The sequence below is a fragment of the Oratosquilla oratoria genome, unplaced genomic scaffold (genome assembly GCF_046742065.1).
Source record: "Oratosquilla oratoria isolate Oo_2021 unplaced genomic scaffold, ASM4674206v1 SCAFFOLD49, whole genome shotgun sequence".
In the NCBI taxonomy this organism is placed as follows: Eukaryota; Metazoa; Arthropoda; class Malacostraca; order Stomatopoda; family Squillidae; genus Oratosquilla; species Oratosquilla oratoria.
In genome coordinates this window covers 3,704,320-3,731,928 of record NW_027467713.1, presented here as the reverse complement: position 1 = coordinate 3,731,928, position 27,609 = coordinate 3,704,320, and the positions used below count along the sequence as shown (strand labels likewise).

The 27,609-nt window shown below is 39.9% G+C and overlaps 1 protein-coding gene across 1 annotated transcript; it reads right to left on the bottom strand.

The window, feature by feature from the left end:
* Nucleotides 1-4,514: 4,514 nt before the first annotated feature.
* On the bottom strand, nucleotides 4,515-26,551 carry LOC143023509 (GPN-loop GTPase 1-like). The gene is made up of 3 exons (XM_076182042.1): nucleotides 25,344-26,551; nucleotides 18,661-18,851; nucleotides 4,515-4,892 (listed from the first exon to the last, which is right to left on the bottom strand). The coding sequence occupies exons 1-3, from the start codon at nucleotides 26,145-26,147 to the stop codon at nucleotides 4,712-4,714; spliced, it is 1,176 nt and encodes a 391-aa protein (XP_076038157.1). The 5' UTR covers nucleotides 26,148-26,551; the 3' UTR covers nucleotides 4,515-4,711.
* Between the last annotated feature and the right edge of the window lie 1,058 nt (nucleotides 26,552-27,609).

Sequence of the window (27,609 nt, the reverse complement as noted above, 5' to 3'; positions counted from 1 at the left end):
CTCCACCTTCCTCCCTTCCCCTCCACAATCGTATTGGCCGTTGATACACTGGGCGAGTGTAAATTCAATCAAATTTCAACGTTATTCGCTGCGCCTGAAGGTCCTAAGTGGCACGCCTCCTTCTAGTGTGGGTTGTCCTCACCCAGGACCTTTAAATTGCGCGCGGCTGGAAAATTATTTGTCGGGATTTATTTCTAAGTGGTATACGAACATTTTGAACACAGTTTTGAAAAATGCCATATCTTGACCAAATTCAGCCCCCCAGGTGTCGCGTACCCCCTTAAGTCAATCACTGGAACGACATTTGGACAAAACAAAGAAACTAATATAACAATATACAAACAATGCATACGCTCAGTGTTGAATTATGCGAGTCCTGCATGGGCTCCTAATCTCAGTGAGACACACCACAACACCCTTCAAATCATACAAAACAAAGCCCTAAAAACAATTACAGGCTGCACAAATACAACACCAACAGACCATTTACACCATGAAACAAAAGTCCTCAAAGTCAAGGACCACCTCGACATGAGAGGCACACAAACACTTGCCGCAGCCACCACAAACACATCACACCCGCTACACTACATAGCAGAACACACACACACACCAAGAAACATTAAAACAACACCCAAAGACCTTTATTACACACAAATACTCTCTTCTCTTCCTCCACAACCACCAAATACCAGCCTCCGGAAACATATTCATAATCATATCACTTACCGCTCCATTAACACACTGAAAGACAACACACTGCTGCATGCCAGACCCCCTGATATCCACCCTTCTGAATCCTCTCTCCCACGAAAGGACAGAGTCCACTTGGCCAGACTGTGATGCGGCCACCACCCAGCACTTCTAAGCTACCAGAAGAGGCTGGATGACCGCATTGTGAACAGCTGCCCATGATGTAACACTTCACCCCATACCATACAACACATAATGGAAGACTGCATTATACACAATCATACACGCAAACAACACAACATACACTCTATAAAGGATTTGTGGGAAAACCCAGTTTCGGCTGTAGCATTCCTTGGGGAGACGGGACTGCTTGGACAGACAGTCTAGGGAACGACAACAACAACAACAAAACTGTACAGCTTATTGAATTTATCCTATATAGTTGTCACTTGTCAGTGTCACTCTGTCTCCAAGACATATTTCCACATCTATCTTCAGCAGACCACCTTTCCTTTAGGAAAACAAACCTTTTAAAATTACTTGTAAAATTCAGGCTGTCCCTCTTGGGCTTCAGGACATCCAAACACTGAGAGAATGCCCTCTCAACACCTACAGGACTTGGGATGGTGCTGTCAGCACATGACTTCAAGCTTTTAACTAAAATGAGATGGTTAGCAAATATACAAAGAATGGGATAATAAAGACTACCACAACAAAACTGTACAATTTAATAAATCTATTCTGTGTTGCTGCCACTTGTCACTGTTTTCAATCCAAATTTAGTTGTGCAACCACAAATAATTTTACATTTGGACATTGTATTTTTATGTGCAAGAGTGTAATTCTGTCAAAGAGCACAATTCTGCACATGTACAACTTATTCTCACCTACCTGGGTCTGTTGGTTTGGAAGCGTTTTGGCAGCAGGCCCATTTTGTTGTGTACTGGTTTGTGTTGGTGAGTGGTGTGGACCCAGGCTTTGCATGTATTTGTATTGAAGGAGTGATTGTGCTGACACCACTGTATGGGGCAGAGACCTGGAATCTAAGAGAGGCAAAGAGGAAAAGTTTAAATGTCTTTGAGATGAAATGTCTGAGAAGTATGGTAGGGATTACAAGGTTAGAGTAAGAAATGAGGTGAAGAGGAGAGTGGGAGTGCAAAAAAAAAAGATGGCAGATAGGGCTGATGAAAGTGTATTGGGATGGTTTGGTTACATGGAAAGAATGAGTGAAGAAAGATTAGTAAAAGAAGTGTGGAAGGCAAAGGTGGAGGAAGTGAGCTTGAACGGATGACTGAGGATGTGATGGATGGATGGGGTGAAAGGGGCATTGAGCAAGAGGGGAATGTCTGTAGAGCAAAGAAGGGTGAAGGCAGGACATAGGGATGAGTGGAGAATGGCTGTATATAGATGATGATGTGTTGCAAAGAAGGGAGGAGTGGGAGATGGGGAGGGCTAGGGAGTGGTTATATATGAATGATATTTTGACAGTCCAAAGGGACTTCTCCCCATCTTCTCCTTTTCTTCATGTGGAGACAGAGGGGGGGTGTCACCTATCAAGTGAAGCACCCTTACTGTGGATGTGCTGTGTCTTGCTGCATTGCCTCTGACCTAGGGCAGTGGGCAGGATACAGGGATCACCCATCATCCACAGAGCTGAGATGAGAGGGAGGAAAGAGTGGTGTATGGGAATGGAATGGGTGAGAATGAAATGGGTACGAGTGGGTGCTTGCTTTTTGACTTGGCTACCTCCCTTGTAAGGGGGGAAAAAAACCCTTGGTAGATACTGTATTGATATGTGTTAGTGATGTATTTGTGTATACTGGACAAGTATAGGGGCCTGGGTTTGTTTCTATATTACTGGGTAAGATAAGAAGATGTGGTCACTGGTCTTTGTATCCTCTCAATCTTGAATATATCATCATTTTGTGTGGAGACCACACCAAAACTACATATTTTACTCTATGGCAGCTTAGGTATTCTATGATTTTTTCAGTATCTCTTCATTCATGTGATTAAACCATAAACTGCAACATACATCACATGATGACCAGTGTGTATATCTGTATTTACTTAGTTGTAATATACAGGAGGGGAGCTATGCTCGTGATGACCCGTCTTTGTATCTCTCCGCATCAAGTTTTATCTTAAAATCTTGTATAGTGTTTGCATGTACTGTTTTGTTGTCTAATTTGTTCCATGTATTTATCGCTCTGTGTGGGAAACTGTTCCTTTTCAAGTTTTTTCTATAACTGTCCCTTTTCAGTTTTTTTCCGTGTCCTCTCGTTTTACCGTTGTCCCACACTAACAAGTCGTTCCTGTCTAAAACTTCCATTCCTTTCATTATTCTATAGATAGTCAGCAAATCTCCTCTTTCTCTTCTTTGTTCCAAAGTTGGTAGATTCAATTTGGACAGTCTTTGCTCATATGTTAGTTTGGCGAGAGTCGGTGCTAGTTTGGTTGTTGCTCTTTGTGACATACATCATATGATGTGAAGGCTGTATTTCACTCTCATATGTCTAAAAATGAAGTTTGGCATCATAGGGTGAATGAGTCTACATGCTAGACCTACCCATCCCTTGATTCTCCTCAGACATCATAAAAGGGGTAGGTCAGTTACCTTCGCACAATCCATAACCATCTAATTCTCATAGTGTATAATGCAAGATGACTTACACAAAAACATTCTTATGAAAAGGAAAGAAACAGTGGACAATGCAAACAGCAATAATGAGGAACAGTGTGAAAAAGTATAAAAAAGAACATAGTATAAAAGTTCCCTGTAGCTCACCCATACATGACCACCACTCACTGTCTGCTACCTCCAAGTGAAAAAAGGCACAACTTTGTTACACCACCACACCTGAACTAAAGCAAATAATTTACAAATATTTTGTTTTCCCATACATTTCCATGCAAACTTTCAATCCAATCCCTGACCCATTACCCTTGCATTTAAGAAATATAGCATAACGGAATTTGGAAAAAGTAAAAAATGGATATCATAACAATATAAGATTTGTGAAAAGGAAGTAAAGAAAGTGGGATCTGAAAAAGACTTGGGGATAATCATCACAAAATGTCCCTTGACAAACATAACAAAATTGTTGGCAAAACCTATAACTTGCTAAGATCAATACAAGTGGCTTTTACTTACATGGATGAAGAAATGGTAAAGAAAATACTAGTCACACTGATAAGGCCTAAATTGGAGTATGCAGTGACACTATGGTCACCCAGTACTAAAAAGATAAAGAAAATTGAAAGAATCCAGAGAGTAACTATGAAGATGGCCCCAACACTATCAAAAATGTAAAATGAAGAAAGATTGTCAAAACTAGAACTACCAACTCTGGAACAAAGAAGAGAAAGAGGTGACTTGTTGACATCTACAGAATTATGAGAGGTGTGGAAATCTTTCATAGAGAAGACTTACTAAATTGGGATAAGAGAAACACAAGAGGACATGGAAGGAAACTCAAAAAGGACAATTATGGAAGAGACTTCAAAAAGAACAGCTTTCCCCACAGTGTGGTGGATGTATGGACCATACTAGACGAAACAATAGTGTGTGCAAAAACAATACAAGAATTTAAGAGCAAATTAGATATGGCAAGATACAGATACTGGACACTATGAGTGTAGCTCCCCTTCCTATAAGATACAACTAGGTAAATACAAACCATAATTTGTAAACATGGATAGCCAACTGTAATTACTATTGAGTTATATCTCAGTGCAGCAGGAGGCATCCAACCTCTACATCTTTTCTCTATAGATGGTGATGCAATCCTACCTGTTCAGAATCTGAATAAAACCACCACTAAACTGAGTACACCTTTTATATAAAAATGGTGCTACCAGTGTAGTTGACCATAGATCCACTACATTAGTAGTCTCCACTTGGAGCATTTAGGAGTTCAAAATATATCAAAACATGATATAAACTAAGAAAAAAAAAAAGGATATCACAAGTTGTACAATTAGGTACAATACAAACAAAAATGTATAAATCCTGCATTCAAGACTGTTCATCAGAAGGTGTCAACTTCTGTTGCATTGTTTTATTTTTATGTTGATCCAGGAATTGCTTAAATGATTCAAGCTCTTTTTTCTCCTCTGTGTCCTCCTCATCTAATTCATCTCCTTCTTGTTCATCTTCACTATCAGCTCCTGGAGACAGGAAGATTTCTGTCTCTTCCCTGGATATAAGAAAAATATTAAAATTGTCATCATTATAAAACACATTCAGTATCATTACAGTATTAAGGACACTTTTTTAATTGAAATAGGAAGCTGATTTCTTTTTTACTGAAACTCATGATCATTACTGTAGTCATTTTGACCAAGTTTCATTGAAGTCTGTCACTAGATTACTTACAAAATAAAAATCTCATTTTTATATGTAAAATCATCAATATACAAACTACCAGTCTCCAACTATTTGGACTTATGCTGTGGCATTTGTTTCTATGAAAGTATTGGGCAAAGTTATAATTATCAACACACTATATATACTTTTTTGTTCAGTGGTTACATTGTTATATTGATATATCATTTACCCTCACATAATTTTTTAACGACTCATAACATAAATCCCTCTAGAAAAATTAATATTCAACACTTCATTAAAAAAAAATAATAATAATAATGTAAATAGACCAAATTTTGTCAGAGTAGTATTATTCTGAATTATATTATTTTAGAAAGAAGAAGAAGAAGAAGAAGAAAAAAAAAAAAAAAAAAAAAAGCGAGAGAGAAAATGGGCTTCAAAGTATACCTTCAGGTTTTTACACTCCAGGCATCAATTTAATGGGTGTCATTTGTGAAATATGCAGATAAATTATTTGATAATTCATTATTCAAGTAAATCAAGGCATTAAAAGGAAGAGAGTGGTTGCCCTTTATTAGTAAAGGGCTACCAATATCTCTTCTCTCTTCATGCTTCTTCTCTTACTTATGCCTGACTTTTTCCCTTTCTCTGCTGCAGCCCTCTTCTGTTTCAATGGTTTAGGGCAGCATTGTTTAACCAGGGTTCCCCGGAACCCTAAGGTTCCGCAAAAGGTCCCTAAGGGTTCCATGAGAACAAGTGAGATAAGCTAATGCACTTTTGATTTTTTAGTTAATTTTATATACGTACATACATATATATACCAAGGCTTTTTCCCCCTTACAAGGGAGGTAGCCAAAAAGAAATTTAAGGCATAAAATCATTCCCACACATTCCATCCCCAAATACACTCCACTCCCCTCCACCCTCCCTCTTATCTTAGCACCTCCTATATATAATTAAACACGTACAACATATTCTTACACATACATACATATACCAAGGCTTTTTCCCCCTTACAAGGGAGGTAGCCAAAAAGGGAAAGGCATAAAAACACTCCCACCCATTTCATCCCTAAATACACTCCACACCCCTCCCACCCTCCCTCTCATCTGAGCACCTCCTGGATGACGGGTCATCCCTGCACCCTGCCCACCACCCTGGGTCAGAAGCAGTGTCGCAAGACACAGCACATCCACAGCAAGGCCGCTTCATTTAATCGGCGACCCCCCCCTCTCTGTCCCCCCTTGCATATAAGGAGAGGACGGGGAGAAATCCCTTCGGGCTGCGTCAAAATTTACTCACACATACTACCCCACCCCCCACCCCCCTGCCCATTCCTCCTCATGCAATCACAACATCATCCATATACAACCATTCTCCACTCACCTGTCTTCCGTCCTCTCCCTTCCTTCCTCAACAGACATTCCCCTCTTCCCCAAAGCCCCCTTCACCCCATCCATCCACCTCATCCTAGGACGTCTCCTCATGTTCACTCCCTCCACATCTGCCTTCCATACCTCTTTTACTAGTCTTTCTTCACTCATTCTTTCCATGTGTCCAAACCATCCTAATATTCTTTCATCAACCCTATCTCCCAAATCCTTTTTCACCCCTGTTCTCCTCCTCACCTCCTCATTTCTCACTCTATCCAGCCTAGTAACCCCCACCATACTTCTCAGACACCTCATCTCAAACACATTCAAACTCCTTCTCTCTTCTCTTATGTTCCACGTTTCTGCCCCATACAGTGCTGTTGGCACAATCACTCCTTCATACAGTCTCCTCTTCGCATCCATTCCCAAATGTCTATTCCTCATTACACTCTTTAATCCACCAAGGCATTTACTCGCTTCTCTCAATCTACATTCTACCTCCACCTTCACTCCACCTTTTCCTGCTACACTTGCACCCAAGTATCTAAAAACTATCCACTTCCTCCAGTCGCTCTCCCTTAATGTTCACTTCCAGTCTACTGCCACTTTCACCCCTTGTACATCTCATCACCTTACTTTTACCTACATTTATCTTTAGCTTTCTTCTATCACATACTCTCCCAAACTCTGCCACCAGCTTCCTCAATCCCTCCTCTGACCCTGCCACAAGCACAGTGTCGTCCACAAACAACAGCTGGCTCACCTCCCACTTTTCTCCATTTTCTTTAACCATCTCCAATCCCTGACCCACTACCCTAGCATTTACCTCTCACACCACCCCATCCATGTGTAAGTTGAACAGCCAGGGCGACATAACGCATCCTTGACGCAGTCCCACCTTTACTTCAAACCACTCACTCTCTCCATTTCTAATCCTGACACAAGCTCTACTACTCTCATAAAAACTCTTGACAGCTCCCAGAAGCTTTCCTCCTATCCCATAAATCTGCATAACCTCCCACAGTGCCTTTCTGTCTACCCTATCATAAGCCTTTTCCAGATCCATAAAAGCCCAAAAAACATCCTTCCCCTTTCCTATAGCTTTCTCACATATCTGTCTTACCACAAAGATCTGATCTACACAACCTCTACCTGTCCTAAATCCACACTGTTCCTCACCAATATTCTTGGTTATTGTAATAATGTAATATAGACATCATCCTATCTAACCTATTATTACAATATAAATAAAATGAGAAAGATATGGTATATGTGTTGTTTTTTTGCACAGGGGTTCCTTGAGACATGCAATTTATTTTAAAGGTTACGCAGTAAAATGGCTTTAAAAATTCATCGTCAATTTGGCCATCTGGGTGTGGAGAGCTTGATAAGGATGCTGCGAAATGCTGAAATGTTGGAGAGGGACTTTGAGAAACAGTTTAGAAATGTTACTGAAAACTGTGAAGTGTACATAACCACCCTAAACCTGGACCAGTTGTCAGTGTGCAAATGGCAGAGAAATTTAATTAAGTAATTGTAATGGATCTGAAACAGGTACAAAAACATCTGTTTCTTATCATAGTAGATCTTGCTACAAGATATTGTGTGGCATCAGCCATCACCAACAAGTCTGCTAACACAGTGGTTGGCAGCATCTTCAGAAACTGGATTTCATTGTTTGGTGCTCCAAGGAAACTTCTCTGACAATGGACTTAAATTTAATAATAGTGACATGAGAGAATTTGGTGATCTGTTTGGTGTTGAAATTCTAACTACTGCTGCAGAAAGTCTGTGGAGCAATGGTGACACAGTGCTAAAAGTGTTTGAGGATATGCAGTGTGATATCAACGTAGCCTTAGCATGGGTGGTGTCAGCCCATAATGCATTGGCAAATAATTCTGGTTTTAGCTCAAACCAGTTAGTATTTGGTTTCAATCCTGCAGTACCGTCTGTCACCAGTAGCTCCTTGCCTGCTTTAGAGTCAGTTTCTGGCTTGGATATTGTATAACAAAACTTAAATGCTCTGCACTTGGCTCAAAGGAAGTACCTCAAAAACAAATCTAGTGGAAGGATCAAGAGAGCTTTGCATCATAATGTGCATGCAATGGAGATAAATGACCTTTACAATGGCAATGAGGTGTACTTTAAGCATAACGATTAATCAGTGATGGCATGGTCCAGGCACAGTTATTGGTGGGGATAGCAAGCAGGTTCTGGTTTGTCATGGAGGTGTTTATGTCAGAGCCTATATTTCCCAATTATCCAAACTTCCCTTGAGGTCTCAATCAGATTGTCCTCAGAATTGTGGTGGATCATCCAATGACACCCGGGAGGTATTGAGGAATATGGAGGGCATATGTGATCAGGAGGAGGTAGATGAGGATTCAGAGGGGTCTGCTTCATCTGCATCAACATCTGAAAGCAGTGAGGAAGTAGATGATAGTGGTGAGATACAGGAGGTACAACAAAGAAAAAATTATATTATAAACAACCCTGAACTGCCAGAGAACTCTCGAAGAGAAACAAGACCATTCAAACTGCTACTGGGGCAAAGGATCCGAAGACTGAATGAAAAAACTGGTGAACACATGTCTGGAAGAATAGTGAGCAGAGGAGGTAAAGCTAAAGAAAAATAAACAAAATTGGTTCAGCTTCCAAAAAGATTCTGATGGGAGTGTAGAGTGTGTGGATTATTCAGAAGTTGCAGAATTGGAAGTGGTCTCTGACAAAATGGAGATGTTCGTGTTTTACTCCAATGAAGAAGTGATAAAAGCAAAGGAACTGGAAGTACAAAATTGACAAAAAAAATTGTTATGAGGTGGTGGAAAACAAGAGGACAGGAATTTATATACAGGTAAACGTCGACTTACGATGGCCGCGACTTACGATTGTTCGACTTTACGATGACGACGACGACGACGACGACATGATAATTTAACCCCTTCCATACGGTGCCGCACACGTAGGCGTCATGAGGAGCAAGTGGATTCGCGACGGTGCCATATCGGCGTCTTGATTATATTTATTGTAGTCGCCCCTGTGTTTTTACATTCTCTCAAATGTGCCTTGAATCCCATTCTCTGTGGTTTTCAAAATTCGCGGGTGAAAGAGAGAACGATCGATATAAGCGGTGACTATATTTTATGATGCGAGTATTATTACGTCACGTCGTACGGCTGGCATTGGCTGCTGCCCGCGAGATTTAAGTTCCGTACTGAAAATACATATTATAGTGTTTGAATATGGTAAAAAGGATAAAAATAATTAAATAAACTACTGTACATGTTTAATAGGCTATATTCAGTATCTCTGGTGGTTAATATACAGGTAGGCTAGGTACAGTGACCACGGAACAGTGATACACAAATTGGGGATCGACTTACGATGAAATCGTCTTACGATGGCTCTATCGAAACCTAATGCCATCGTAAGTCGACGTTTACCTGTATGTGCAGTGGGTTATTACAGAAAAGGTGAAAGATGGAAGCCCTATAATCAAGGCACACCTTGTAGCACGGGGTTTTGAGGAGGACACATTCAGCTTTTGGAAGGACTCCCCAGCTTGTTCTAAAGAATCTATCCAATTGGCTTTGGCAATGGCTTCTATGTTTGGTTGGGTGTGTAACAGCCTAGATGTGAAGTGAGCTTCCCTTCAGGGCAACTACATAGAGTGAGAGGTTTACTTGTGTCCTCCCCCAGAATATCATAGTGGTCAGCTTTGGAGACTGAAAAAGATGGTGTATGGTCTATGTGATGCAGTGAGAGTATGGTACTTGCATGTCAAGAGTCGGCTACTGTCTCTGGCAGCTGAGAGGAGTCAACTTGAACCATCCTTGTTTTCATGGTATTTTGGTGGTGAACTTCATGGTATCATATGTGTATATGTGGATGATTTTCTCTGGATGGGCAGTGGAGTGTTCCAGGAGAAGGTTATTGATGTTTTTCAAGGAGAGTTCTATACTGGGAGCACGGCATCATCTACCTTCAAGTACATAGGATTGGAAGTGGGCACTACAGCTGAAGGTAGGAAAAACGAAACAAAGCAGACAGAAAAAGACGAGAAAGGAAAAAATTAAAGTTAGCCTATACCAACATAGATGGAATGATTTCAGGACTGAATGAATTAAATGACTATCTGGCATTAGAAAAACCAGACATAATGGGAATAGTAGAAACTAAATTAAAAAGTACTCTACCACCAAATACTGTGGGACAAGGTCTATACAACTGTTGAACGAAGAATACATACATACATACATATACCAAGGCTTTTTCCCCCTTACAAGGGAGGTAGCCAAAAAGGAAAATGCATAAAATCATTCCCACCCATTCCATCCCTGAATACACTCCACACCCTTCCACCCTCACTCTCACCTTAGCACCTCCTGGATGACTGGTCATCCCTGCACCTTGTCCACTGCCCTGGGTCAGAGGCAGTGTCGCAAGATACAGCACATTCACAGCAAGGCCGCTTCATTAAATCGGCAACCCCCCCCCCCTCTCCGTCCCCCCATGCATAAAAGGAGAAGACGGGGAGAAATCCCTTCGGGCTGCGTCAAAATTTGCTCATATACTACCTCACCCCCCATCCCCCCGCCCATTCCACCTCATGCATCACAACATCATCCATATACAACCATTCTCCATTCACCCCTGTCTTCTGTTCTCTCCAGTCCTTCCTCAACAGACATTCCCCTCTTCCCCAAAGCCCCCTTCACCCCATCCATCCACCTCATCTTAGGACGTCCCTTCATGTTTACTCCCTCCACATCTGCCTTCCATACCTCTTTTACTAGCCTTTCTTCACTCATTCTTCCCATGTGTCCAAACCATCCTAATACTCTTTCATCAACCCTATCTCCCAACTCACTTTCCACCCCTGTTCTCCTCCTCACCTCCTCATTTCTCACTCTATCCAGCCTAGTAACCCCCATCATACGTCTCAGACACCTCATCTCAAACACATTCAAACTCCTTCTCTCTTCCTCTTATGTTCCATGTTTCTGCCCCATACAGTGCTGTTGGTGCAATCACTCCTTCATATAGTCTCCTCTTAGCATCCATTCCCAAATGTCTATTCCTCATTACACTTTTTAATCCACCAAGGCATTTACTCGTTTCTCTCAATCTACATTCTACCTCCACCTTTTCCTGCCACATTTGCACCCAAGTATCTAAAACTATCCACTTCCTCCAGTCGCTCTCCCTTAATGCTCATTTCCAGTCTGCTGCCACTTTCACCCCTTGTACATCTCATCACCTTACTTTTACCCACATTTATCTTCAGCTTTCTTCTATCACACACTCTCCCAAACTCTGTCACCAACTTCCTCAGTCCCTCCTCCGATCCTGCCACAAGTGCAGTGTTGTCCGCAAACAACAGCTGGCTCACCTCCCACTTTTCTCCATTTTCTTTAACCATCTCCAATCCCTGACCCACTACCCTTGCATTCACCTCTCACACCACCCCATCCATGTATAAGCTGAACAGCCAGGGTGACATAACGCATCCTTGACGAAGTCCCACCTTTACCTCGAACCACTCACTCTCTCCATTTCTAATCCTGACACAAGCTCTACTACTCTCATAAAAACTCTTGACAGCTCCCAGAAGCTTTCCTCCTATCCCGTATATCTGCAAATCCTCCCACAGTGCCTTTCTGTCAACCCTGTCGTATGCCTTTTCCAGGACCATAAAGGCCCAAAAAACATCCTTCCCCTTTCCTATAGCTTTCTCACATATCTGTCTTACCACAAAAATCTGATCTACACAACCTCTACCCATCCTAAATCCACACTGTTCCTCACCAATTACTCCTTCTGTTCCTCTCCTAATCCTCTCAATCAAGATCCTCCCATAAGCCTTCCCAACTACACTTAACAAGCTAATCCCTCTGAAACTACTACATTCACACTTGTACCCTTTTCCCTTGTAAAGTGGAACTATACAGGCACTCCTCCAGTCCTCCGGCACTCTAACCTCTCTTCAGCAAACATTAAATAACCTCACCAGCCAGTCCAGCATCACTGTACCTCCTTTTTTAGACATTCTGCATGGCATCCATCCAGACCAGGTGCCTTACCTGCTTTCATCATCTTAACTGCTGCCTTCACTTCATCCTTCCTTATTTCTCCTCCATTTTCCTCACTCATCACTCTCATTTTCTTAGCATTTCCCACTGCAGCTATCTTTCCCTCCCTATCCACCTTCACATTTAGCAACTCCCTAAAATATTCTACCCATCTTCCCCTTACTGCCTTCTCTTCCATCATCATCTCTCCATCTGCACCTTTTACCTTTTCTTCTCTACTTGATTCGCCTTCTCTTCCTCTCTTAATTTCTTTCCAAAACATCTTTTTATTACTTTCAAAATTTTCTGTCATACTTTTACCCCATTTCACATCTGCTCTCCTCTTTGCCTCCTTTACCTTTTGCTTTACTTCTCTTTTCTTTTCTTTGTACCTCTCATATGACTCCCTCGTCCTATTTTGAAACCAATATGTGAAAGCTCACTTCTTCTCTTCTATAACCTTCTTTGTTTCCTCATCCCACCATTCACTACCCTTCCTTCTATTTCCTCCTATCCTTCTTGTTCCACACACCATCTTTGCACACTTTGTGACTCCCTCCTTGAACCATCCCCATTCCTCCTCCACACCTAGCTCTACTCTATCCTTCACTCCCTCCCACTCCTCCTTCAGTTTCCTCTTGTACTCCTTCTCCTTTTCATTTAAAGAGTTCACTCTAAGCACCTCCCTACCCTTTGTCCCTCTCCTCTTCCTCCATCTATCCTCCACTCTCAACTTACCTTCCACCAAAAAATTATCTGATATTCCCCCACCCGCCTCCCCTTAGCACATGTACATCCTTAACTCTTCATATCATAATCCTATTTACCACTACATAGTCCATTAACACTCTATCTACTACCCTTCCATCCACCACCCTCTCCCATGTGTACTTATGCTTGAATTTCTTCCGAAACACTGTATTTGCTATCATCAACTCTCTAGACACATTTCCACCATCAACTCTCCACTAAGATTCTTTCCTGGAACTCCACATTTCCCAACCACTCCATCAATTGGATCATTTCCTACCCTAGCATTAAGGTCTCCCAGTACTATTGCATTGATATTTCTCCCTAAATCCTCTATACACTCATTTAAATCTATCCAAAAAGCCTCCCTTTCTTCTATTCTCTTCTCACTGCCAGGCCCATATGCACTTACAAAAACCCACATCTCCTTTCCCAGTTTCACCTTAATACACATTATCCTTGAGGGAACCTCTTTCCACTCCACTACACATTTCCCTATCTCTTCACTTACTAGAATAGCCACCCCTTCCCTCCCTCGCCCTCTCTTCACTCCTGATAACCTCCCACTTACACTCCCAAACTTACACTCGCCCTTCCCTTTCAGCTTAGTTTCACTCAAAGCCAACACATCCATCTTTCTTCTCACAAACATACTACCTATCTCTTCCCTTTTACTCTCATCTGTACCACATCCACGCACATTAAAAGACCCAAACCTTAGGGTGCTGGTCGGAAAAATCCCAGACCCTCTTATGCCTTTGCTTTTTCTTTTAGGAATGTCCCCTGTGGGGCTACAAGGAGAAGGATGCCTAGTCCCAATCCCCGTCCCTTTCTTCTCGCCTCTTACAATCCAAGTGGAATTACTTGGTGGCAGTATTCTTTTCCTCCACCACAGGGAATAGAAACGAAAAACAGGGTGGGGGAGTATTATTTTTGACTAGGAAAGATTTAAATGTGACAAAGATAACAGAAGGAAAAAACAATGTAGAATAAATTATTATAAAAGTTTAAAGCAATCACATGAAAAGTAGAAAAATTGTAGAAGTGCATGTGCCCCCCAAAACATAGTCCTGGACAGAAAGCGATCATTCCAAACTGTTGGAAGATACAAAGTATGAACTGACAGATATACTGAAGGAAAGAGGAAATATAGTAATTATGGGTCATTTTAATTCAAAAGAAATATGTTGGGAAAAAATGACAGTAAAGGGTGGAGAAGACATCTGGGGCAACATGCTGCTCGATATGACCATTGAATACACAACGAGTCAGTGGATAAAGGAAAATACCATATACAGAAATAATGAGGAACCATTGCGACTGTTTTAATACTTATGTCAGAACCTGAAACTGAGGACAGATTAGATTACAAAACACCAATAGGAAAGAGTGACCATGTACTAATAGAATTTGAACTAAAAGAGCAAATGGACCTAAGAAGAAATGAGAAACATAGAATAGGAAGACCAATGTATAACAAAATGAATCTTGAGAAACTTAAAAAATTCTTTTGTAATGCAAACTGGGAAAAATTCCTAAAGGAAGAAACAAAGATGGAAGAGAAATGGAATATACTAAAAGAAATTTATAATGAGGGAGTGAACAAATATGTACCACAACAAAAGCAAGAAAGAGTATACATAAAGAACTGGTACAACAAAAAATGTAGTGAAGCTAAGGATAAAAGAGACAAAGCTTGGAAAAGATGGAGAAAAAAAAAAAAAAAGCAAATGGCAAACATACATCAAACTAAGAAACAATTATGTAAAAATATGCAGAGATGAAAAAAAACTATGAAAAAGAAATAATAGAAAAATGCAAGGAACCACCTAAACTATTTTACAGGTATGTACATACATATACCAAAGGCTTTCCCCCCTTACATGGGGGGTAGCCAAAAAGAAAAAGGCATAGAAACCACTCACCCATTCCATCCCCTACATATTCCACTCCCCTCCACCCTCCTCCCTCCCTCTTATCTTGGCACCTACTAGATGATGGGTCATCCCTGCATCCTGTCCACTGCCCTGGGTCAGAAGCAGTGTCGCAAGACATAGCACATCCACAGCAAGGCCACTTCATTAATTCGGCATGTCCCCCTCTCTGTCCCCTCATGCAGAAAAGGAGAAGACGGGGAGAAATCCCTTCGGGTTGCGTCAAATTTCTCATACATACTTCCTCACCCCCCCCATACCCCACCCACTCCCTCTCATGCATCACAGCATCATCTATACACCCTTCTCCATTCACCCCTATCTTCTGTCCTCTCCCATCCTTCCTCAACAGACATTCCTCTCTTTTGTAATGCTCCTTTTACCCCATCCATTCATCTCATCCTAGGATGCCCCCTCACATTCACTCCTTCCACATCTGCTTTCCACACCTCTTTTACTAATCTTCCTTCACTTATTCTTTCCATGTGTCCAAACCATCCTATTACTCTTTCATCAACCCTATCTCCCAACTCACTTTCCACCCCTGTTCTCCTCCTCATTTCTCACTCTTCATATAACCTCCTCTTAGCATCCATTCCCAGGTGTCTATTTCTCATTACATTTTTTAATCCACCAAGGCATTTACTCGTTTCTCTCAATCTACATTCTACCTCCACCCCCACTCCTCCCTTTCTTGCCACATTTGCACCCAAGTATCTAAATGTATTTGTATGTAAATGGTAAACTAAAAAACAAACAAGAAATAGAAAAGCTGTGCCAGGGAAATTATGAATATACAGAAGAACAAGAAATGGCAGAAATTATGAGCAATCATTTCAAATCGGTATTCACAATTGAGAACTCACCTAACTGTGAGGGAATAGAGACAGAAATCCCCCTCAATGAAGGAAATAACTGTAACACAGAAGGAAATTGAACAAATAAAAAACCTTGATGTCAGGAAATCACATGGTTCGGATGGAACTGCAAATTGGATACTGAAAGAATGCATAGAGGAGTTGACAGATAAAATATAATATAATCAAATGCTCCCTCAAAGATAGAAAGGTACCACAGGACTGGAAAAAGAATATAAAGAAATTAGAAAGAATACAAAGAGCAACGACAAAGTTGGTACCAGTTCTTTCCAAATTAACATACAAAGATTATCCAAATTGGAATTACCAACACTGGAGCAGAGAAGAGAAAGAGGAGATCTACTGACTAACCATAGAATCATGAAAGGAATGGAAATCCTTGATAGAAATGATGTACTAAAATGGGACAATGGAAAAACAAGAGGACACGAAAAGAAACTCAAAAAGGATAACTATAGAAGAGATCTGAAAAAAAAAAAAAAAAAGCTTCCCACATAGAGTACTGGATACCTGGAATAATTTAGATAAAGAAACAGTGTGTGCAAACACTATTCAAGATTTTATGAAAAAAACTTGATACTGAAAGATACAAAGACGGGTCACCGCGAGCATAGCTCCCTTCCCGTATAATACAATTAGGTAAATATAACAGTTGGCCAGTATAGCTATGCCAGTCTGCTCATACAACTGAGTTTGGGATTTCGCAGGTCGGCAGCCAAGTCCATTGAGCCATCGAACAATGAGAAGAAAGAATTCAGTGCTCTGATTGGTCAACTGAGCTGGTTAACTAGACAATCATGACCTGGCATTGCCTTTGATATGTGCAAACTGAGTGGACATTATAAAAATGCCACAGTGGCTGATGCTGTGAGACTCAATACGATTATCAAAGTTATGGGTGACCATTTTTGCTTACTGTTTAGAAAGCTGTCAGCTGTAGAGGACTGTATAATTGAATGCTTCTCAGATGCTTCCTTTGGGAACCTATCTGATGGTGGTTCCCAGGGAGGATTTGTGATTTTTCTCAAGGATGGGGAAGGAAGAAAGTGCCTGATTTTATTGGCAATTGAGGAAATGGCGCCAAGTGGTGAAATCCACATTGTCTGCCGAGACCCTGGCACTCATTGAGTGCACTGAGGCTGCTTCCTATCTTGGACAAATTATCAGGGACATTATCAAATGCCACATCTTAGCTGTACACTGCTCGGTTAACAAGAGTTTGGTGGAGGCCTTGAATTCTTCTCATAGTGTGGAGGATCATCATCTTCAGATCAACATTGCACTGTTGAAGGATATGTTGTCGCGTGGTGAGATTAATTGTTTCTTGGGTCAGAACCTCAGATCAACTTGCTGACTGCCTTACTAAGAGGGGAGCCTTAACCCAGCATTTGCAAGCAGTCCTCATTGGTCAATAGGTTTCCTTGGTTTATAAGTACTTTAAAAAAAATAATAATAAATAAAAAATAAAAAATATATAAATAAAAAAAAATAAAAAAAATAAAGACCAAGCATCATTGGAGTGTTTACTGTCGTCATTTGGCTGAGGGCAGCCATATTGGATTTGATTTGTGTGGTTCAGTTAACAGACACTAGGTGGCACTGTTGTTGACCTGCTATGTGAAGTACTGGGTCCCCAGTATAAAGGAAGCAGTGAATGGAGCAAGTTTAATCTGTCACCACCCATGAAGCAGTTAGAGCAATCCTAGACAAAATATCAACATCATCATAAACAAATATCTCTCCAAAACTAGCTTCAAGCCCACTATACCAGATATTTGTAAAACATGACAATGACATTCCTTGAATTAGAATTCTTCCATAGCCCATTAATACCCTCAACCATCCTTCCCTTTGCCACCCTTTCCCATTTATACATATGATCGGCCCTCTTCTTAACCACTTCAGTACGGGACTTAAATCTCGCGGGCAGCAGCCAATGCCAGCCGTATGACGTGTCGTAATAATACTCGCATCATAAAATATAGTCACCGCTTATATCGATCGTTCTCTCTTTCACCCGCGAATTTTGAAAACCACAGAGAATGGGATTCAGGGCGCATTTGGGAGAATGTAAAAACACAGGGGCGACTACAATAAATATAATCAAGATGCCGATATGGCAGCGTCGCGAATCCACTTGCTCCTCATGACGCCTACGTGTGCAGCACCGTATGGAAGGGGTTAAACACTGTTTGCTATCATCAACTCCCTTTCTAAATAGATTTCCAACATCATCTCTTGACTATAATTCTTAACTGGTACACCAAATCTCCCTACTACCCCATCTACTTGCTAACCTCCTACTCTAGCTTTGAGATTCCCCAACAGTACTATCTTTACATTTCTCCCAAAATTTTCCCCTTCAACTTAGTTACACTTGACTCTAACACATCCATTTTCCTTCTCAAAAACTGCTAATTTCTTCCCTTTTACTCTCATCTGTACCAAAACCATGCACATTTAATGACGAAATGATGAGTGGTTTCAGTCAATAGGGGGCACCCCAAAACAGTCCATAAAGCATTGGCTGCGTGTTACCTTGCAGTCAATACTCCTTCTGAAAATAAAAATGTTATGGTAATCATGAATGTGAATATTACTTCACAATGTTGAATCAAGGCTTAACCATACCTAATAGCTTTCCGCACTGTGCAGAGGGACTCCTTCTCTTCTCTCATGTCCTTCTCCAATTTCTGCATTTCTCTCCTCTTCTTTTGAGTTTCTTCTTCTTTCCGTTGGGTCTCTAGTTTCTTATATTCAGCCCTGTATTCTTCATACTCAATGGATGCCTCCCCAGTTAAATCCATGAATTTGTCCAAACCCTGAAAGTGATGTATATATTAATTCTTTCTGAATACAAAAATGTCATACTGATCTCCATGCTGTCTTAAAAACACATCACGCTCATCTCCAACTGAAGTAATGGAGTAAGGTAACGTTTGGTTTACGGTTTAGCCCTAAGATTTCTATTGAATTCTATTGTATTGCCTCCACCTTTTCATTCAATGAAAAGTGACAAGCACCAACTGCTCCTCTCCTCTAGTGGCATAGAAACATCACATATGAATACAATACAGAAGACATTCCAATATTTCTTCTCATGAGATCTATGCGAGAGGCTAAGTCCCACTGCATCTGTTGTGGGACTGTAGGTTTACAATCAATGAAACTTGAAACAACCTTTATTACTATTACTATAACAAACCTATTTTACTGGTACAGAGAAGGCTTAATAGTTGGAAATGGAGAAAGTGAATGGTGTGAGAAGCATATGGGGTTGTGTAAAGAATATGTGGTTCAGTATGTATATGAATGGGATGATCAGGGATGTAAATGCATGAATACTGGGCAGGGGTTTAGAAATGGTGGATGAGAATGGACAGGGAAGTAAACCAGTTGTTATTTGAGGATCACAGTGCACATGTGACTAATTCTGAAGAGAGACTGAAACAGTTGGTAACTGAGTTTGGAAAGGTATGCGAGAAGGAAATTATGAATAAATGTAAGAAAAAGTAGTAGAGAATGATGATGGTGGTGAGTTCAATATGAGTATAAAGGGTAAGAAGCCTCAGAAATTTGAAAGTTTAAAGTATTTGAGGATACATGTGGCAGTGAATGAAGGAGTGGTTGCATAGGTAAATTATAAAGGAAACAAGTAAATGTCTAGGTGGATTTTTTTATGAGGAATAGGTATTCAGAGATAAATACAAAGAAAAGGTTTTATCAATCAATCCACTGCCCCTGGTCTCTCTTCCAGTAGACCCATGGCCTCCTGGAAACTGCCCCTGGAAAGGACCACAAGTCATTTAGAGAAGACTTGTTATAGTCTGGGGATTGTCAGTGTAGGGCATTATAGTATGAGATGTTCTGTGTCTTCTGTGTGGTGATTACATTTGGGACAGTTTGAATCTGTGGCCAGGCCTAATCTGTATTGGTACAGTCTCTCTGATGGATGGTGACCTGAGTGCAGACATACTAATGTGGTTCTTGTCTGGTGTGTGAGGGTTTTCTTATATCTTGGAGTTATTGTTGAAGTATTGAGTTAGGTGGTCTTTCTTGGAGGGTTTCTTTAGTTATCTGAACGTGAATTTTTTTCTGTGTGGATGTTTTGTGTGGTTTGCGTGACATTTTGTGGTAGATGCTCAAGCAGTATGCTGTTGGTGTAGTTTTGTTGTATTGTCTTGGTGGTGTTTGTTAGATGTAATGTGAGGGGTGTGTGTTGTTGGGGATTCTGACATAGAATTGTGTTCCTTTTATTTTCATGTGATGTTCTAATGGGGTGATTTTGATTTCTTTATGTAGGTGTCCTAATGGGGTGGTTTTGGTGATTCTTGTAATTACTCTTTGTGGTCCACTCTGCAGTGTTTGTTTGATTTGCTGATTGTTGGGAACCATGCTATGGAGGCATATTCTAAAATTCTATGAACTGTTTACAGATGGTTATTAGTTTCTTTCTGTTGTCCAAAGTTAGTGCCAGAGATGATTTTCAGAAGGTTTGTTTTCTTGTTGATTTTTGTTGTCAGGTCATTGACACGAGGGCCAAATATGACATGACTATCAAATGTTAGACTCAGAACTTTTGGGTTCCTTTCCAAAGGAAGGATTTGACTATTTAATTTTGTTATGGAGCATTTTTTTTTTCATAGTTGTCTGGGGTGAGCAATGTTACTATTGATTTCTAGGGCAATATTTGATCCAATCATGACATATAAGTCTTATATTTTTAGAAATTTTCTAATGCTTTGTTTCTGCTGATTTCTTATTATGAATATCCTTATAATAGATAGACTTCTAATGGGTAAAAAAAAAAAAAGAAAAAAAAAAAAAAATGAAACTAGTTATGGTACTACAGTCGAACCTCGAAAGCCCGGACTAATTGGGGGGAAGGGTGGTCCGGTCATGCCAAAAGTCCGGTCATCGAAAATATCGCCCTAACACCCGTAGATTTTCGTAGCGGTATATGTATAGGTAATGTATGATATGGCATAGAAACACATAAGAATAATACTCTAACACTGTAATAATAACAATACTGTAATAATAATACCATAATACTGATAATTATGTAATAACTAATACAGGCATTTAAATGTACTGTATATACAGTGTACTGTACTGTATTTTTTCATTACGTACACGGTAAATATCGGAAGGAATGCACGCGGGACAGTGGTGGCGGCCAGGGTTGGCACGTTTTCTGCACTGCCGTGTAGAATGGAGTGTTGCTATACCAGGGCATACATTTTTCTCGGGCGTGTGCAGACTTTCATAGCAAGATATACTTGTCAAACTTTGACAAAATGTTGGTTCTAGTTTTTTTTATTCTTGAATGTATATAAGGCCCCCATGCCCTAACATATTCAGTAAGATATAATTTTTTTTTTTTTTTATATTATTATCGCTAAAAGAAAGCTGAAACTTTAGCGTAGAATTTTTTTCTACACCGTAAAAACGTATCTTTTGGGGTATAATATTTTATAAGTAACACAATTACCAATAAAAGTCATATTTTGATGTACCATTTATTATTTGCTAACTAGTTCTACGATTTTTAAACAAAATTTTGAGTTTTTGACTGTTTTTAACAGCCTGATATGTAGAAAAATTTTCCTCATGTCCTTGTGGAGTTGCCACATGCCGCTATTTTACTACATTTTGGTACAAAATTCTACGAAACGGCAGCCCTGGTGGCGGCTTGACTGGGCCGGGTTTGAGTATACGTGTACGGCCGTCGCTGCCTCCTACCGGACAAATAGGGAACTTTGCTTGAAAAGTCCGCCCTTTGTTCATTTTGACCGGTCATACGAGGGTCCGGGCATTCGGGGTCTGGGCTTTCGAGGTTCGACTGTATTTAAAAATAACTGGGAAGTGACATGAATTTGATCAATTTATATCAATAATGTTTTTATTCTTTCCAAGAAGTTGTAAATAATATCTTCAGAAAAACAAATAAACTCTTCACCACTCAAAATTAAAATGGTGAAACTGATTACAGACGCTCCTCTACTTATGTTCATTCGTTTTACGTTTTTTTCGATTTTACATTTGAACTGCCTTAAAAAAATTGTAAAAAGAAAAAAAAAAATTGTGAGTGAATTTTTGAGTTTAGCGCGCTCTCCGTAGTACGAAACGCTCAAACGATACTTACACATGATGCTGCATCCACTGTTTACATGGCACAAGCGACAGACTGAACATGCCTTGCCTCCTCCTCCTCCTCCTCCTCCTTCTCCTCTACCATCTCACTTTATGTTGCTTGAATTTAATTTATTTGAAATTAATGTTATTATTTTACAATGTTATGTTTATAATTAATGATTTAGGGGTGTTTTATAAGATACGGTAATAGAATTTATGGATGTATAGTACAGTATGAACGGTCATACATTACTGGAACGTACAGTAACAACTTACGTTCATTTTCACGTTACGTTCAGCCGTTTGGAACGTAACTAAAACGTAAGTTGAGGAGCGTTTGTACTGACTGAAAGCCTATAAATACCCCCAATTACCCTGAAGCTGGGCTTTAGAAATTTTGTAGTGTGTCTCGAGATCTTTAAATAACCTTCTATGTGGTAATTTTTTAGAAATGTACACCTACACGATATAGCAGAAGAAAACCAATAATTAATTTTGTAAATTATAATATATCAACATATGCCTTTTTCATGGTGGAAATTAATATCAAACCAATTTATTAACAAACAAAGTCACAGAGGGTGAATGATATGCCATGTTTGTTTTGATAGATACCAAGGATGAAGAAATGAAAGATGATAAATTCGTCTATTCTAACCTAACCTAACCTATGTAACCTAAGCTGTATCTAGTAATGTGATACCTGTAATTCTAAATATCATCTGGGTTGTTGTCACGGATGCTGACACCCTGATTGTTTACTCAATCGGGCTGTAGGGAATAGAGTTGTTGCATAGCTTGAAGGAAGCCCTATTGTCTTTGTAACAGTGCTTATTAATGTCACCTGGAGTTGGAGAACACCTGGTGCACAACATGAAAGCCATTGTCTAACTGACATTGACTGGACTGGATAGATGACAACATGGTGTCTTGAAGCTATGCTCGCAGCTTATTTGGTAGTATATTTGCTTTTAGCAAGGTTTTTTGTTATTGATTTCTGCCAAGAAAAATGTATATTACATTGATGTATTATAATTTACAAAATTAATAATTGATTTTCTAATGCTATATCGCATAGGTGTGCACTTGGAAAAAATAGCCTTGTATGCAATGTCGCTGCTAGTGAAAATATGTATTCAAGAAAATAAACTAAAATTGTGTTTGTGAGTTTCTGTACTTATACAGACAACAGTTACCTTAGAGTCAACTGTAACCTTTAATAAACACAATTGGTTATTTAAAACCATTCCTGCAGAAAATATTTTATGAACACGTGAATCTATAAAATATTATTGTATTCTTCTTGAAGTGCACACCTTTGCAATATAGCATTAGAAAATTAATTATTAATTTTGTAAATTATAATACATCAATGTAATATATGTTTTTCTTGGTGAAAATCAATAACAAAAAACCATGCTAAAAGTAAATATACTACCGAACGAAGCTGCAAGCATAGCGTCAAGACGCCATGTTGTCTTCTGTCCAGTCCAGTCAATGTCAGTTAGATGATGGCTTTCATGTTGTGCACCGTGTGTTCTCCAACTCTAGGCGACGTTAATAAGCACTGTTATAAAGACAATAGGGCTTCCTTCAAGCTATGCAACAACTCTATTCCCTGTAGTCCAATTGAGTACTTAAAAAGACTCTCAACTTCCATGACGACAATTACAAAGACCCAGATGATCTTTATAATTATAAGTACAGCATTACTAAATACAGCTTAGGTTAGAATAGACAAATTTATCATCCTTTCATTTCTTCCAACCTCTGCATCTATCAAAAAACATGGTGTATTGTTCACCCACCACGACTTCATTCGTTAGTAAATGAGTTTTAGGAACTTTTTGTTATTAAATCCCACCAAGAAAAATGCATATTATGTTGATGTATTATAATTTCGGGTCAATTTATAGTTTCACCCAACCATAGAATTTGATATGTGGCTTATGTGTTTCTGGTGAGAAATGTTGTGATATGAACGATGGTGTATATCATTTCTGTCGCAAATATGTACTTTTGAAGTAATTAAGTATTGAATTTATGCACTTATGCCTACATCTCCCGAACGATCTGGGGGGACGTGTGGGAAATCGGGGGTTTTGGGTGGGGAAGACTAATAAATGGAGTAATGCACATTGCCAAACAGGTGTAAAATGAAGAAGACTAAAGAAACCCATAAAAAAACAAAAATATCCCATATCGGCATGTACTGCACGCGGCGCCATGTTTATTTACTAACGATTGTAAGTATTTGTGAGTAGAAGCGCTAGATTTAGGGCTGCCCCTCGCACAAGACTTGGTAACCGTAAACTCAACTAACCTAACCTAACGGAGGTAACAGGATTGTGGTACTCCCCCAGGTAGGCGTAGCTCCTCCTTGGGGATCGGTGCCATCTGCGTAGAGCTGATGGCCAGGGGTGGTTGCTGCTGATTGGCCCCCAACTCTTGGGGTTGGGGGGTGGTCCCACAACGTAGACGTTGCAGCTCCAGGACCATACACTCCAGCTCCATACACTCTATAAAGGATTAGTGGGAAAACCCAGTTTCGGCTGTGGCCTTCCTTGGGGAGACGGGACTGCTCGGACAGACAGTCTAGGGAACGACAACAACAACAACAACAACGGAGGTAACGTTAGTTTACGGTTAGGAAGTCTTGCGTGGCTGGAGTGGACTTCGCTAAATGTAACAAATCTAGCAAGACATTTTTTTTAATCGATGGTAAAAACAAAGATGGCTAGCGATGGACTCGGGCCCTAAAATGTGATCTTTAAGTTTTTCTTTTTATATTTCTTAAGTGTTTTTGTTAATTTTATACCTGTTTTGCAACGCACATTACTCCATTTATTAGTCTTCCCCACCCAAAAACTCCGATTTCCCACACGTCCCCCCAGATCGTTCGAGAGATGTAGGCATAAGTGCATAACTTCAATACTTAATTACTTCAAAGTACGCATTTGTGACGGAAATGATGTACACCATCGTTCATATCACAACATTTCCCACCAGAAACACATAAGTCACATATCAAATTCTATGGTTGGATGAAACTATAAATTGTCCTAATTTGAAATTTCCAAATTGAATTATTAATTTTTTATCGCTATATCATGGAGGTGTGCACTTCTAAGAATTTACCACAATTATTACGTAAATCAATCAAAATAAGTCCTTACCTCTCCTGTATATGCTGATACTCCACATGACTTGATATTGCTATAAAATTCCTCCAGAGCCAATGAGAGGGAACGGGTTAGATTCGACGCATAAGAAGACTCTGCTGCTAATGCATCTTGAAATTCTTCAAAATCTTGCATCCACTTCATTGCATATTTACAATCCACAATATCTATTTTGTTTAGGGCAATAATGAAAGGTAATTTGTACTTATATAATATAGAGCAAGCATATAACATGTTGGACATAAACGTCTGAGGATTGGCAGATCTGACAACATCTACAACATACACAATCATGGTTGGGTAAGTTGAAGCGAGAGCTCCGGCTATAATTGGACCTGATGCTGACCAATTAAATACTTCTATTTGCCCTGGAGTATCAAAAATGATGTAATCCAGCTGATCTTCCCGTTTGGCAATAAGTTTCATTACACTGTCAAACATTGTAGAGAACAAATTTAAGGCAGTAACAATTCCTCCATTTGGACCCAAACCATATTGTTTCATTACTTCTTTGTAATTGACAGTATCTCGAATATCTATGAATGGTAGGAAGGGGACATCATGTACAGCTGGGTCCAAATTGATGACGTTGTGAGGTTTCTTCTTGACATGTAAATGGGTATCAAGTCGACGTACAAAACTTGTCTTTCCAGATCCTGCCATTCCTAATACGATAATACAAAGAGGTTCTTTCTTCTTCCCACTGCTTTGCGCTTGTGATGTGCCTGCCATCGCAGTATCCTGCTGACTTGATTTACATTTCCCATCTCCTTCCGCCAGGGTACCTGCCCTTTCCATGTACTCAGGGGTTAACTGTTTATGGTGTTTTTAATAATAGAGAACTGCCTGATCAGCAACACAAACTTCTATATTTAATACACTATGTTTTGAAACACTAGCTTGCTCTCATTAACAATACTCTGGGTTAATACCACGTCTATAACTGTAGTGTAGGACCTTAACTTGCAACTGTTTGTTGTTGTAGTAGTAGCGGCAGTACTTCTGGGGTTACGTTTCGTTTATTTTCAGACTTTGGTTGTTCTGTATTGCCAGAGGTTATATATTGTTTGTCGGTTCTCTTCTAGGTTTTCTGCTTTTGCATCGAACAGTAATAGTTTTAAGGATCTCGTCTTTGATTTTCGGGTATGGTTATTGCAGCAGTTTGTTTCACTCTGATCGATCACTCTGGCCTGCGCTGTTTTCGGGCCAGTTTTTAGCACTGAATAAAAAAATCATGCTCATTTTACTCAATTAGATAAAATTAATTAAATACTAGCACATGATAAAATCCTAAATTCCGATCTATTTGTAAGTGAATGAAACACAATATTGAAAATATTAGACTGATTTATTCACAGAAGCCTCACAAAATATTTTGAATAGATAGCAAGAAGAGTATAATGAACTAAGGAAGCTACTCATGGATGAATGGTCTCTTCAAGGACTTCCATTTGTGCTGAGCAGACTCCACATCCCTCTTCAGAAACCAGCAGTAGTCGGCCAGAAAGTTGACATCCCATCGGCCTTTGTGAAAGAGTTCACCCTGTTCTTCACTGAAATTTCTACAATTCTCTGGAAAATAGTCCAGATGAGACCGGAGGAAGTGCATTTTCACTGACATGCGCGCACCAAGTTGATGGAAATTCTCCATTAACTCGACAACCACTTTCTGATACTAGGAACTTCTGTGGTTGCCAAGAAAGTTTGCAATGACTGACTTAAGGGACAACCAGGCAGAGGGTTCAGCACGATTCATTACATCATCAAAACTAGTGTCCTTGACGAGTTTTCTTATTTGAGGACCATCAAATATACTTATCTTAAGTTTCTCCATGCTTTTTTGTTGAAACTTCTGATGGAGGAAAGCAAAGCCTCTACCTTCCCTGTCCAATGCCTTTACAAAGTTCTTCATGACACCGAGTTTGATGTGGAGGGGTGAAAGCAATATCTTGCTCGGTTCAATCAGAGGGTGAGACAGAACGTTGTGTGAACCAGGTTTTAATCCTTGTCTTGATGGCCACTCTTGTCTGACATAATGGTGGTCATTAGCACGGCTATCCCATAAGTACAGAAAGCATGGATACTTTGTGTAATCACCTTGAAGTCCTAGGATGAGTCCAACAACTCTAAGATCTCCACAGATCAACCATTTATGTTCCTGGTAGTTCAGAGTAGACAACAGACGTTCCATGTTTTTGTGGGGTTCTTTCATTTCAACTGGGTACCCAACAGGGATCAATGAAAACTTATTTCTGTTATT